This window comes from Hypanus sabinus, chromosome 7 (assembly GCF_030144855.1).
Source record: "Hypanus sabinus isolate sHypSab1 chromosome 7, sHypSab1.hap1, whole genome shotgun sequence".
NCBI lineage: Eukaryota > Metazoa > Chordata > Chondrichthyes > Myliobatiformes > Dasyatidae > Hypanus > Hypanus sabinus.
In genome coordinates, this window is record NC_082712.1 from 142,956,635 (window position 1) to 142,971,882 (window position 15,248).

At 41.0% G+C, this 15,248-nt stretch overlaps 1 protein-coding gene across 5 annotated transcripts in view; it reads right to left on the bottom strand.

Moving 5' to 3' along the window:
- Positions 1-15,248, bottom strand: part of dennd2b (DENN domain containing 2B) — a 439,983-nt gene that overhangs the window by 47,097 nt on the left and 377,638 nt on the right. For all 5 annotated transcript variants that reach the window (XM_059975845.1, XM_059975847.1, XM_059975844.1 and 2 more), the window contains 2 exons: positions 14,014-14,154; positions 12,301-12,449 (listed from right to left, as the gene is read on the bottom strand). In XM_059975845.1, coding sequence (XP_059831828.1) covers positions 12,301-12,449; positions 14,014-14,154 — 290 coding nt within the window. The remainder of the gene's footprint in view (positions 1-12,300; positions 12,450-14,013; positions 14,155-15,248) is intronic.

Genomic DNA, 15,248 nt, shown 5'->3' on the forward strand with positions numbered 1-15,248 from the left:
GGGACTCTTGCACTCACAGTCACCACTTGCCTGAAAATACCTCAGCTAGTTCCAGTTGACTGATCAATCAGGCTGTTCCAGAGGCAGGCAGAAGTAGGCCTTGACTGGTGCAATGAAGTGGCATGGATGGGCCAGAGCAGCCTCTGCCTTGAAGCCATTTTCAGGACGCTGTTTAAACAGCAGTTACCAATTTTCATGGGCTCCTGGATATCTTAAAACATGGAAAACCCATTCAAAGTGATTGTTTGTAATTATTAAAAATGTTTAAAAATAAAACCAATTTGCACTTAAAATATATTTTAAATAACTGAAGTCTGTAAACAAACCACATATAATTATAAAAAGAGATGTGATACCCTGTGGTTCCACAATCCCCACTGAAAACACTGCAGTGGTAGACAGGGTCAGAGCAGATTCTTCCATGTCCACGATGAGGAACCTTAGGTAGATGGTGCTTCTCCGTGCAAGTATCTTCCACGCTTGAGCAGGAGTCCTGGAACTCGTGCTGAGAAATTTCTGCAGTGCATTTGCACCATTCTTGCCCCTGCCCACCCCACACCCCCAGCTGCCTCTGTCCTCTTGGCAAAGCGGCCTAATAACCATCTATTTTAAAAACCAGGGTCAGAATTTATGATTTTTGGAAGTTAAGCTAGAGAGAATGAGCCTTAACTAGACAGCAACCAAGTTAGGCCTCTTATTATTTTCTTAACCCAAGGAGGCAGGAAATCAATGTCTCCTCTGTTCATCTATTTAGTACATATAAATAAACCAGCTTCTGTTGTTTTACCTTCCATAAAACAGAAGAGCACCACAGTGGGAACAGAGATTGTGATAACCAAAATCACATAATGTTTTGAAATGAGTGAGAAGGAGTAACTGAGTTGCAGATGAACAAACTCCCCACCAAAAACATACACAACTTCTATTACAACTTTAGAGTGGTATATAAAATCATCAGAGGTGTAGATAAGATGCATGTTCATAGTCTTTTTCCCAGGATAGATGAATCTAAAACTAGAGGGCAAAGGTTTAAGGGGGGGGGGGGGAGAGATTTAAATGAGACCCGGGGGAAACTCTTGCTGTACAGTGTGGTCTGTGGAAAAAGCTGTCAGAGGAAGTAGTAGAAGTGGGTACAATCACAACATTTAAAATGTATTAAGACAGTTAAATGGAAAAGGAAGCTTTATATTGGCCAAATGCAGGCAAATAGCACTAACAAAAGAAAATCTGCAGATGCTGGAGATCCGAACACACACACAAAATGCTGGAGGAACTCAGGAGGCCAGGCAGCATATATGGAAAAGAGTCGACGTTTTGGGCCAGGACTAGATCAGGTTGGCAATTTGATTGGCATGGGTAAATAGGTTTCCATCCTGTACAACTTTATGACACTAAATAACACCTATCAGAAAATCAGCTCAAACATTCTAAGTTCAATTTGCTTTTCCATGTTTTCCTGGAAACCGTTGGCTCATCTGATGATGTCACAGTTGTGTACAGTACTTCTCTTCCCATGTGACAGCAACCTAAAAGTCATTCATCAGTCACAAAAAATAGAAGCATATTGCATTAACACCGCCAAAATAAAACCCCATTAATCAAAGGGTTTCCACTATGACATGTCTCGTGTGCACTATCTGCAAGTCTCACTTTCAATGCCAAGGATAATGGAAGTCTCACCTTGCTGGTCAATCAAAGAAGACATTCTTTCAATGCACCTCTGTGGTATCTGCTGTAGCATTGGCTCCCTTTGATTATGCCATATCCAAAATCCAGCTTCTTTGCAAAAACCTTGACAACTCCTAGATACTTCACACTCAGTATCCATTACTTCCCTCCATTCTTGAATCTGAATTCCTCCATTAATATATTACATTATAGTAAATCAGATGTTCACAATATAACAGCTTTAAAATTATTTAATGGTAGAATAGTTCCATGACATTATTACATTAACTGCACAGTTGAGACCACAGATAATGATTTTTTAAATAGTAATACCATGGATGGGACACAACATCATGGTCAATCCTACTCATGGAAGGCCTCCGGTCACAATCAGAACGAGATGTGCTAATTTGCCGAGTAAAATCCGAAAGTGAATTTGCAGAGATTACAGCATCATTTACTGCAGATCTAATATGGAAGCCTACGTCCAACCCTACACCCCTGTTGTGAGAGGTGGAAACGGGTAAAGGCAACCAACAGGGCTCTGGTGGGGTATTGGCCAGTCCCCTACACAGTGGTTACAATGGATTACAGAAACATTGAAGAACTCCAACCATACCATTGACTTTGGTTGATGGAGATGGGAGATCATCAATGGCCTATGTCCACTGGGAGCTAAGGGCCCAAGAAGAGGAGTATGGAAGCCCTGTCAAATGTGCATGATTTGCACTTTTAGACAAATTTCTGGAGTGAAGGAATTTGACTCAGGATGTTGCAACTTTGTTCCAGTCTGGATAATGAAAAAACTGTAGCTCTGGGAGATAAAAACTTCCATTTCCGATTTCAAAGCCAATGTGTACTAAAACAAATAGAACAGCATTTGTTTATTTCATTATTTCATTATTGCGGCTTTTAGTGGCCAGCTGCACCTCTCTCAGCAAAAAGGAAGGTGAAATTTGCTTGTCATTGATGATGAGCTTCCAGTTTCCCTTTACGAAATAACCCTTAATAAACACTCAGTGCTTTACTGTTAGCCTGAATATCAAAAGTAATTAACCATGGAACTACAGTTTCAAGTATACACTCAGTGGCCATTTATTAGGTACATCTGGACACATGCTTAATGCAAATATCTAATCAGCCAATCATATAGCAGCAACTGAATGCAGAAAAACATGTTGGCACGTCAAGAGGTTCAGTTGTTCAAACCAAACTTGAGAATGGAGAAGAACTGTGATCTAAGTGACTTTGACCATTGTTTGAGTATCTCAGAAACTGTAAATCTCCGGCATTTTCATGCACAACAGTCTCTACAGCCACTAAGATAGGTGGTGTTGTGGATAATGAAGCAGGTTTTCAAAGCTTACGGAGTTAGGCCAGTTAGAAGAGTGGGCTGAAAGATGGCAGATGGAGTTTAATGCTGATAAGTGTGAGGTGCTACATTTTGGTAGGGATAATCAAAATAGGACATACATGGTAAATGGTAGGGTATTGAGGAATGCAGAACAGAGTGACCTAGGAATAATGGTGCATAGTTCCCTGAAGGTGGAATCTCATGTGGATAGGGTGGTGAAGAAAGCTTTTAGTATGCTGGCCTTTATAAATCAGAGCATTGAGTATAGGAGTTGGGATGCAATGCTAAAATTGTACAAGGTATTGGTGAGGCCAAATTTGGAGTATTGTGTACAGTTCTGGTCACCCGAATTATAGGAAAGATGTCAACAAATTAGAGAGAGTACAGAGGAGATTTACTAGAATGTTACCTGGGTTTCAGCACCAAATTACAGAGAAAGGTTGAACAAGTTAGGTCTTTATTCTTTGGAGTGTAGAAGGTTGAGGGGGGACTTGATAGAGGTATTTAAAATTATGAGGGGGATAGATAGAGTTGACAAGGATAGGCTTTTTCCACTGAGAGTAGGGGAGATTCAAACAAGAGGACATGAGTTGAAAGTTAAGGGGCAAAAGTTTAGGGCTAACATGAGGGGGAATTTCTTTACTCAGAGAGCTGTGTGGAACGAGCTTCCAGTAGAAGTAGTAGAGGCAGGCTCGATTTTGTTATTTAAAAAAAATAAGATAAGTATATGGACAGGAAAGGAATGGAGGGTTATGGGCTGAGTGCAGGTAGGTGGGACTAGGTGAGAGTAAGCGTTCGGCACGGACTAGAAGGGCCAAGATGGCCTGTTTCCGTGCTGTAATTGTTATATGGTTATACAGTTTACAGAGAATGTGCAAAAAAAAAATCAAGTGAGTGGCAATTCTGTGGGTGAAAATGCCTTGTAAATGAGAGAGGTCAGCAGAGAATGACCAGACTGGTTCAAGCTGACAGGAAGGTGACAATAACTCAGATAACCACACATTACAACACTGGTGTGCAGAAGAGCATTTCTGAATGCACAACACATCAAACTTTGAAGTGGATGGGTTACAGCAGAAGACGACCATGGGCATACAGAAACACACGTATCCACAAACTCCAACCAATTTACTACAACCCCTCATGTCTTCAAGTAATGAAGCATTTGTCAGTTAACAGCATTCCAGAATTGAACTAAATCTGAACTTCCTACATTTTTGACATGCTGCCGTAACCCTTAACAAATTACAGAGAAATCTTTGAAGAGGACTTATTATCAACATAAACCGCTTTAATTAACATCCATTACCCCATTAGTTAATTATCATATGGCAAAGGGCACAGCTCGAGAAGGAGAATCAAGATATCAGTCACTGGTGGCCAAGTTGTTGCACTGCAGCTCCAAGGTGAAATATTTATTTGATAATTTCCAGATGTTGCTATTCATTTTAATTACTAATTTCAAGGACAAATGAACTAGGAGGATGAACTTCTAACATGTTTGACAGAACGAGGCCACTCTGAGAATGTGGATCAAAGGAACAAACTGTAAGTGAAGTACATACCTTTCGAATGCTGTCATTAGCTGTCAGAAGGACCTCTTTGCTGTGTTTGTTTAGACTGCCTTCCAAAAAAATTTAGAGATGATATCTACTTCAGAAAAAAAATTTCCACCAACCAACCCAACCCGCTGTCTAGCTCAGTACTGCCGCTGAGACAATATCTGTGAGATTTCTTGTGACTGAGACCAGCCTTTCTGATTATTTCTGATTTTTGCTTAATGAGTTCATAAGCATTTTAAAAAACCCTTCAGTAGATGTGCGTATTAATGGGAATGGATATCATTGCTCTGGTAAGCCAGATGACTGGACTAATAATTTGAAGAATGCAGGTTCAAATTGTCCCTGTGGGGGTTTAAGAATTAGAATTCTGTTTATACAAATACTGCAATAAACATTTGATCCCAGTAAAATAAGGACAGCAAAACTCTTAAATTGATGTAAAAACAACCTGGCCTAGTGATATCCCTGAGGGAAATAAAGCTGCTCACGGCTACCTAGTCCAGCCTGTAGGTTAATGTGAGTGACATTTAACAGCTTTTTGAAGTGTACTTGGAAATCACTAAGTTGGAGGTGTTTTTCAAGCTCACAGGTAGCATGTGTTAGGCAATAAAAGTGGCGCTTGTGACAACCTGAGAACGACTGAAGAAAACGGCTCAGTAAAGCTGGAGGAGGAAGGTCCAGATATATCCCAATCGCAGTGGTCAACTGGCTCAATTCTAGAAACTTGTCTCCCTCCTCGAACTCTATCCACCACCAGTATCACTCTTCCACTTCCAACAGACGCCTGTCTATTCTCTCTTTCATTGCTCTTCAGCAGCTTCCCTTGGTCAACGGTCATGAGATATGCACAGTCGTTTCTTTGCAGGATTCCTGCTCCCACTGTCCAGACACTAAAGCTTGGAGCCGCTGCAGCAGAGACCCCCCCCCCCCCACCCCACTACAAATGGTGTTCAGGGCAAAAATACCCCGATAATCAGAAGAGATTTCCTTGATACCGCAGCCTACGGAGGACTGGTGAGCCATCGGGACGTTCCTCTATTGTCCCTAAATTGACCAACACCATTCCAGGGAAATGGTGATGATACAGGTCAAGAGGAAAAAGGCAAACAAAGTGGGAAATGATCCCACTGGGAATGGGGAGGGTAATGCAATTGGGTTGTGTGGTATTAGTAAATCTCAATTTTACCTAATTGTTTTTCCTAACGTGTTTGTGACTAAGAACTCTGCTTCACAAGCAATGGGGGTTAAAATTCAAAGCCCCTGAACCCAGACTTCTGACCACTGACAATGGGTACCCTCTATTTGCAAAGTCGGAAGCTGGTCAGCTGAAGTTGTCTCACCATTTGAATAATTCAGTATCCAGTCCAAAATATGCGTGTCATTCAATGAAATAAAAGTTAAAATTGCTGCAAATATTCATCCGGTCAGGCAGCATCTGAATAGTCCATTGTCAGAACTATTCAAGATATTCAAACCCATGCCTCTCCTCTCACGTTGATGTGTCCAAAAGAGAACACTTCTGGCTGGGCAAAGAGCCATAGCTAGCAATAGTTCAGACTAGCCTGCACACTTATTATAGAGCAGGTGCCTTGGAAATTATTTCTTGCTCAGTACTGCTTCTTGATCAACCTGAGCTGATACAGTCTTCTTTTCAGAATCTTACTTGTCACCCGTCTCTTCACTCATACGACAAACTTCAATAGATGTGTAGTGGAGAGTATATTGACTGGCCACATCACAGCCTGGAATGGAAAAACCTTGAACAGAAAGCCCTACAAAAAGAGGTGGATATGGCCCAGTCCACCACGGGTAAAGCCCTTCCCACCACTGGGCACATCCATATGGAACATTGTCACAGGAAAACAGCATCCAACATCAAGGACCCCCCACCACCTACGACACGCTCTCTTCCCACTGCTGCCATCAGGAAGAAGGTACTGGGGCCTCAGAAATCACACCATCAGGGTCAGGAACAGTTATTACAACTCAACTGTCAGGCTCCTGAACCAAAGGGGATAACTTCACTCAACTTCACTTGCCCATCATTGAAATGTTCCCAGAACTTATGGACTCACTTTCAAAGACTATTCATCTCATGTTCTCCATACATACTGCTCATTTATTTCTTTTTATTTTTTATTTCTTTTGTATTTGCACCAGTTTGTTGTGTTTTACTGTGAATGCCCAAGTTGGTGTGATCTTTCATTGATTCTATTACGGTTATTTATTGAGTATGCCCACAAGAAAATGAATCTCATGGTTGTATATGGTGACGTATATGTACTGTGATAATACAGTTACTTTGAACTTTGTTTCTGTTGTTCATTCTCTGCATTACATTATTTCTAAAGGAATTGGCTACCAGTTCATTGGAGTGTGGAAGCAATGAATGGGTAGTGAGGAAGGCAAATATGATGTTAGCATTAATTTCAGGAGGACTCGAAAATAAAAGAAAGGATTAAGGCCATATGAAGTACTGGTGAGGCCTCACGGAGTATTGTGAGCAGTTTTGGGCCCCTTATCTAAGGAAGGATTTGCTGACATTGGCAAAGGTTCAAAGGAGGCTTACAAAATGATCCCGATTTTGAAAGGCTTGTCATATGAAGATCATTTGATCACTGGGCCTTTACTGACTGGGATTCAGAAGAATGAGGGATGACCTCATTGAAACCTATAGAATGTTGAAAGACCTTGACAGAGTGGATGTGGAGAGGATGCTTCCAATGGTGCCGGAGTCTCAGAGGACATATCCTCAGAATAAAGGGACATCCTTTTAGAATGGAGATGAGGAGGAATTTCTTTAGCCAGAGAGTGGTGAATCTGTGAAATCTGTGGAGTTGTGTATACTTAAGGAAGAGGTTGATAGATTCTTCATTAATCTATCAGGCTGCTAAGGGATATGGGGAAAAGGTAGGAGATTGGGGCTGAGGGGGAAAATGAATCATGATGAAATGGCAGAGCAGGCTCAATGGGCCAAATGGCCTAATTCTTCTCCTAAATCTTATGGTCTTATGAAGTAGGAATTTCTTTAGCCAGTGGATGGTGAATCCTCAGAATTCACTGTCACAGATGATTGTGGAGGCCGTCACTGAGTCAAAGTTCTTTATTTGTCTGTATTCAAAAGTTACAGGAAGAAGGCAGGAAAGTGGGGTTGAGAAGGATAATAAATCAGCCATAATGGAACACTGGAGCATGTTCAATGAGCTGACTGAAAACGCCTCTGTTTAATGGTCATATAAATACTGTATATACTATTGGTTTGTATATACAGTATCTGCGTACAGAAGAATACCGAAAATATTTTGTGTTATTGTTACTACTCACTAGACAGGCATATGGAAGCCACTTACTGCAAAGAAGGATGATTATACTTCCTGATATTCTGAGACTGGAAATGCTTAGCCATTGACAGCAAACGATATCTTTACAAACCATGCAAAAAGAGCACAAATGAATGGCAGTGTAAAATTGTACATGCATCAAAAATCAGGTGTATCAAATGTTGCTCATCAGAAGCAGAGACATTGGTACTGGTGTATAGAATAGATTTCCACTCTGCTAGTATTAACTTCCTTCATTCCAGACCAGGCAACACTAGGAGAATGCAGAGATAAATCATTGAAATAGGATTTTACCCACGTTTGGTGTGTGAAATGAATACTTAAGTTTTACCCAAGCACCATGTCAGATATTTCCAAAACAGATGCTAAGTTCTTGCTTGAAAGAGTCCTCATGGTATTTTTCTCCCCTTAAGAACCATTAAAACCTGACCCACAAAATTAAAAGCAGATATTGCTGTGTCATTCGCTTGCTGATTCATGGAATTAAAGAACTCTCTCCATGGTAAACTCAACCAGCATGGGAGGAGGAGGGAAATTGTACAGGCAATGGGAAGAGGGTGGATCATGGAAAATGGAGAGAAGGGATAAGGGACATACCTAGGAGTGAATGGACTGAGCACATCCTGTGCTACAGACTGCAGTGGGGTCACAGGTACAAGTCTCCATGAATCAGCGTGCAGATGCTCCAACCAGGCTCACAGTGTGCACAGCTACATTGTTAATACTACATTAAAATGGATGGACAGGTCTGAGGTACAAAATTATGGCCAGACAGTTCACTCACATTTCCATAATTCATTAGTTTGAGTGTGGTGTTTTCCTTAATTTTCTGAGTAATAATAATGATGGTTGTAGGTGGGGGCTTTTTGACCTATTTTCCATTATGAAGTCTTTAGGCACACTTTGACAACATTTACATGTGACAGTGCAAAACAACTTTGTGAAGGTGAAACACAACAAGAAATGCCCAGTCCAAATTTTCAATAGGCAGATCATTAAACAGGAATCAATACAAACACATCAGAACCTGGGAAAAGTTCTTTTTTGCCTGAATGGCACGTAGAAAACGAGGTGCACGTTCAATTGCTTGGCCAAAATCCCTATTCCATTCCAAGGTTCACTCCAATAATCACAGAATATCACCCTCTATTGATGTTTCAAGTGTCACTCAGACCATTGCCCATTTCGTTTTGACTTGCGCTTTTCTGTTTACTTTTCATTCTCTTCTCAGAAGGCCAGGGTTTATTTTAGTCTTGGTCTGCTTACGTAATACGGCCACTGTAGCATGCGGTGCAAGAAGACTGCGAGTGGGCAGCCACAGTCTTCCTGTCTCCAGCTGCAGATGTTGGATATCAGAAGCAGCTATCCACATGTGTGCACTTCTGTACATAAATACTCCTGTGCATGTGTTCACATAATCTGCTCCTTGTGATGCTGTCTAATTTCCATCAACCTATAAAATTTCTGACATTGGAAAAGAGGAGAAAGTTCTACCCACCTTTCTAAATTAGAAGTGGGAAAGTGAACTCTATTCTACTTTAATCAGACTGACAATTGTGCTAAAATTATAAAATCTTAAATCATAAACCAGTGACTTACAATATTATAAAGAAAATTAAATCATCAGCTGTAATATACAGTGCCCTCCTGTGAAACTCTACAGGGAAGGATTGGGAGTTGAGGTGGGGGAATGAAAGAATGAAAACTCCTTTTTTCAGGTCTGTACGTAAACGTTGACTTGGGTGGTGCTAGTGAACCATAGCAGTTCCGGATAGTGCTTTTGCATATGCATGTAAATGCCAGGCTCGTTGAACAGATACATCAGATTATATCCAGCAGTGGATCAGAGGCCATGTCAATTTTAACGAGGATTGTAGCGCTGAGAGTAAAACAACAAAGAACCAAGTAGGTTTTTTTTGTGGTCTTAAAATCACGTTTTAAGTGGGTTAGTAAGGTTGCCAATGACAGGGAGGTTGGTGATGTTTTGGATAGCGCAGATGTTCCCCCTAGTTTACAACGGTACATTGATAGGACCCAGATCGGGCTGAGAATGTCAGATAGTGTTCAATCCAAACTGTGAAGAGAAAGAACAGAGGATTCCTGGGGTCCATATCCATCAATCCCTCAAAGTTGCCTTGCAAACTGATAGGGTGGTTAAGAGGGTGGGTGACGTGCTGGCCTTCATTAGTCACGGGATTGAGTCCAGAGCTGTGAGATTTTGTTGCAGCTCTATAAAACCCTGGTGGGACCACACTCAGAGTGTTGCATTCAGTTCCAGTCATGACATTATAGGAAGGATGTGGAGGCTTGATAGAGGGTGCAGAGGGAATTTACCAGGCTGCTGCTGGATAAGAGAGCATGTCGTATGAGGAAAGGTTGAGTGAGCTACGGCTTTTGCCTTTGGAGCAAAGGAAGATGAGAGGTGACTTGATAGAGGCGTACAAGATGATAAGAGACATAGAGAGAGTGGACAGCCAGTACCTTTTTCCCCAAGGTAGCAATGACTAGTCGGAAGGACAGAATTTTAAGGTCATTGGAGGGAAGTGCACGGGAGATGTCAGGGGTAGTTTTTTTTTAAAACAGAGAGTGATAAGTGTGCAACACACTGCAAGGGGTGGTGGTAGAGGCAGATACATTAGGAGCATTTAAGAGACTCTAAATAGTCACATGTATGAAAGAAACATGGAAGGTTCACTGGGAAGGGAATGATTAGATTGATCTTGGAGCAGGTCAAAAGGTTGGTAAAACATTGTGGACCAAAGGGCCTGTACTGTGCTGTGCTGTTCTGTATTCAATGTTTAAGTGATCATTCCTATTAACTTCAACTTTCAAGAATTATTTACTTTAAGGATTATTACATCAGGAAAATTTGACACACTCAGAGCACTGACAGCTAGTAAATTAGGGTCAGGCTTTTGCCAGCTGTTGAAGATTTCAGAGATGTACAACTACCTCAGAGTGCTGCTGGAGGCCCCACTGTCCACAGCACACTGGCCACATGGACCAGACAATCAGGCAATAACTAAAGGCAGTGAGATCTAATCCGGACACCAATGGGCTACGTTTAGAACTGATACTTGGCATGCTGTACAATAATTCATCTTTCAGTAGTTGTTCTCCCTGATCAAAAAATTGAATATCATAAGAGGAAACAAAATAAGAGTTTGTCTATGCCCTCTTTGTGCTGGAAGATATCAAGAGATAGGATGTAACAGGCAGAATGTATGAAGTAAAACAACCTAATAATGCTACTGAAATTCAACAGGAACAGTAACACACATACTAATAACCTCTCATTATCTCTGTGCAATCCTACTCAACTCTGAAAAACAATTTTAATTTCCTGTTTGGAGAGACTGTATTTGTGAAATACCTTGCGTTCCTTTCCATCACTTCTAAACAACTTCTCCTCCTGTTGATTTGGACAGTAAACAAAAACGCGGTACATACTGTTTATTTTTCCAATTTTCTTCATTCATCCAGATCAAGAGAATTGTACTAAACAACACAAACACCCAAAGCAGATAAAGCACCAAAACCTACAACGGCACCATAAACTTTTAGGCGGACTTCTCTGGGATACCCTGAGCAGTTTATGATAGCCTCTCATACAAAGGAGATGGGAAATTGAAGAATTGGTCTGCAGTGCTCCTGGTACATTGTCCAGAAACAGATCACCAGCTAATTTTGATGTAGTTGTCAGAGCAGATTACCCAACAACTCTTTCAATGAATCGTGTGTCAGCAAAGAGACAATAAAATCTTAGCTTCTGAAACATTGTCCCTTCTGACAGACTTTTTAAATGTTTAGGTGAAACTATTATTAATAATTTTAATATACATTTGTAATTTATCTGCCTTTAACTTTAATAGATGCATTTACCATGCACAGATGATGACTCTACGGAGGTGCTCCACAGCTGCAGTGACCTGGGTTCAATCCTTGCCCTGGGCAATGCCAATGAGAAGTTTTCACCTCCTCCCCGTAACTGTGTTCCCCTCACATCCCAAAGAGGGCTGCGAGAGTGGTGCCAGCACAAGTGGTGCATGCAAGCTTGATTTCAACGTTTATCAGAGGTTTGGATAGATACATGAATGGTAGGGGTGTGGACGGCTCTGGTTCAAGTGTAGGTCCATAGGAGTAGGACAGACACAATGGGACGAAGGGCTGTATGACTCTAAGATTTTCTATGACACCTTAGCACCAAAATGACCTTTGTCTAGCAAATTCTACAAAATAATTGCAAGGTTCTTTTTACTGGATAAAACATTATCGGTCAGGGTCGCGACCATGATATATTTCCCCGATTTCTTGTGACCCACAGGACTCAAAGAAACATTCAAGGAAACAAAATATAATGCTACATTTTGTTTACCTTAGTTTATCTGCGATGAAGATAACCCGCCGTTCAAGCAGCAAAGAAGCAAACACCCTGATAACTTGACGTATGCTGAGACAATGGAAAAGACAGTCAAAATCCACGTGCTCCAACCGGGAGTCCATGGGACGACGGAGTTCAATCACCTGAAACAGTAAAGTCAGAGGTCAGAGTGCTGAGGTGAGGCTTCCCACTGTGAAAGGTCCAGCCATAGTTCAGCACAGAAGCAAGCCTATGGCCTGTGCTGACCGTCAAAAACCCATTCACCCAATTCCCATTTTATCCTCCCTTCATTCCCATCAGCACCAGCACCCTACTTGCCTACACACTGAGGGAAATTTGGTGTGGCTGTCTCTAGGATGTGGGAGGCTACTTGACACAAATATCACGACTGAACCTAGATCACTGAAACTGATTAGAGAAGACACGGTGGCATAGCTAGTGAAGGCAAAGGAATATAAAATTAAGGAATATGAAATAGAAGGGACACTGGAATCAGACTCCTGTGATGCTTCTGTGGAAACTAATTGTTAATATCACAAATAAGTGCAGTAAAAGAGTAGCTGGGATTGTGGTGGAAAGAGCTACGACCATAGTGTTTAAGAAGACTTTAAGTAGACGCATGAATATGTATGGAATACAGAAGTAAGGATCAAACGCAAGTAAAGCAGAGTTAGTTTAATTTGGTAGTGTTCAGCAGTTATGGGCTGCAGGGCCAGTTCCTGTTTTGTACTTAACTATGCTCTATTTAAGACTTAACTGAAATATTCTTCAAACCACTAAGACAGGATAAAGTTCAGAAATGCATGTATGACATTCCTTTCTTCACCATTTTAAGACAAGGATTGAAACAGAGAATATCCATTTGTTAACTCATATTGCCAAGTTTGGCTACATGTATTACCTACAGAAACTGAACTACAACATTCAAGAATCCAGCACAGAGTTCAAAGGGAACCAGATGGAATCACAATATTCATAATCTTTCTAACGTTACCATGCTTTAGAAACCATTGTTATCCTTTCATTGTGGCAAAAATACCATGAAACCAACAGCTGAAGATCATTCCTGCACAAGTTTAAAAAAAAACACTTGAATTTGATCATTTCTTTCCCTTGTTTTTATTGACATCTTACAATGACTCTTATTTACACTTGGACCATGATATTTAGATTTAAGCAGTACTCTTGCTCTCTGTGCACTATGGAAACAATGTTAATCATTGCTTACAGAGGAGATGAATGCACATGATATAATTCTAAATGCTTTCATGTTCTAAATCTCTATCACCAAAACCAATGAAATGTAGAAAATAAATTTTAAATATAGTTACATAAAGAAAAGCACTTTACTGGCAAAGTGTTTAAGAAAGATTTTTAGACTGCTTGTTTTACTGCTGTTAAAACAGTTCAGCTTTCTTTTCAAGATTTGTGATTAAAAGACATCTTGTTTGAATTACTAGCTTATGATCTGCAGCCAGGCCTCTGTTTTGCCACAAACCTTTGATATAAAATGCACTATTTGTAGATCTTTTAGGCAATATCGAGTACTTTTTATGTCTCACAAAGATTAAAGATTCAACTCAGCCGAGAATATTAAAGATATTTGCTGGAATGCAAAGATATGTGAAGCTTTAGTAGCCCGCTGCTAGCTTCTCATAAACCTTTGCTCAGTTCCTGTTCTCCATTGGACTACAGGTAATCACACACCTCATTTCCAGCTCCTGGTAGAAATGTCTTGACTTTTATGGTCCTTCCAGGTGCAGGAAACGGAGACTCCATCAGACTCCTCATGAACGGATAGACCAGAGCAGCAGAAATTCCACGCCTCCTCTCTACTTCATCCAGGATCTGCTCAAAAAAAATCATAAATTTCTTGAGAAACTATTTTCTCAGTGCAAAAGAAGAAAGACTTCAATAATCTTTCAATTGCCAAGCACACCAAAATGAATTAGTGACCTCTCAGAATATTTTAAATAAACAAACTGTGATGATTGTTGACACCACTGTCACATTTAAGTTACAGATGATGAGAAAGACCTTGATTGATATCATTGGAACAAAGTTCTACTATTCACACAAGCTTCACAGGCAACATGGATCTCAAGCACTGATGCTGGTCCTAACGTTTAAAAGGTCTAACCAAGCTTGGCCCACAGTCACAGAGTCTGAGGCGTATTAACATTTGCAGAATCGCTTGTGAGTTTGTTCCTTTCTTTCCTAGCATCTATACCTGCTGATCCTCTCCTGTTACTAACCTCCTCTCCCACCTGATCACGTAGCCAATACCCTCACCAATTAGCTCTCATATCCAATCATTTCCTCACTCAAGTGGTTTCCAAATCTTCTCCACTATATAAACTCTACTTCCTCTCATCACATCAGCCTCCAGATGCACACCACGCACATTCCTTCCCCAGACTATCCCTGCTAATCATGCCCCCCTCAAATGCTACTCAATACACTTTCACAATACACATGAGTAACACACGCAAAATGCTGGAGGAACTCAGCAATTAGGTGGCAACTACGGAAGGGAATAAACAGGTGACATTTCAGGCCAAGACCTTTCATCAGGACTGGAAAGAAGGGGGCAGAATTCAGAATAAAAAGGTAGGAAGGAGGGGAAGGAGTATAAGCTGGCAATTGATGCATGAGGGGCAAGGTGGATCACTGGGGAGGGGGAAATAAAGTGTAAAGCGATAAGTAGAAGATGCAAGGGGTGAAGAAATTTAATAGGAGAGAACAGTGGATTACGGAAGAAAGGGAAAGAGGAAGGGCACCAGAGCAAGGAACTGGTCAGGTGAGGAGGTGTGAGAGGGGGAACCAGAGTGAGAATGTAAAAAGGGAGAAGGGGCTGGGGGGGGGGGGGTTTACCAGGAGTTAGAAAAATCAATGTTCATGGCATCAGATTGGAGGGTATCCAGATGGAATTGGATTAAGAA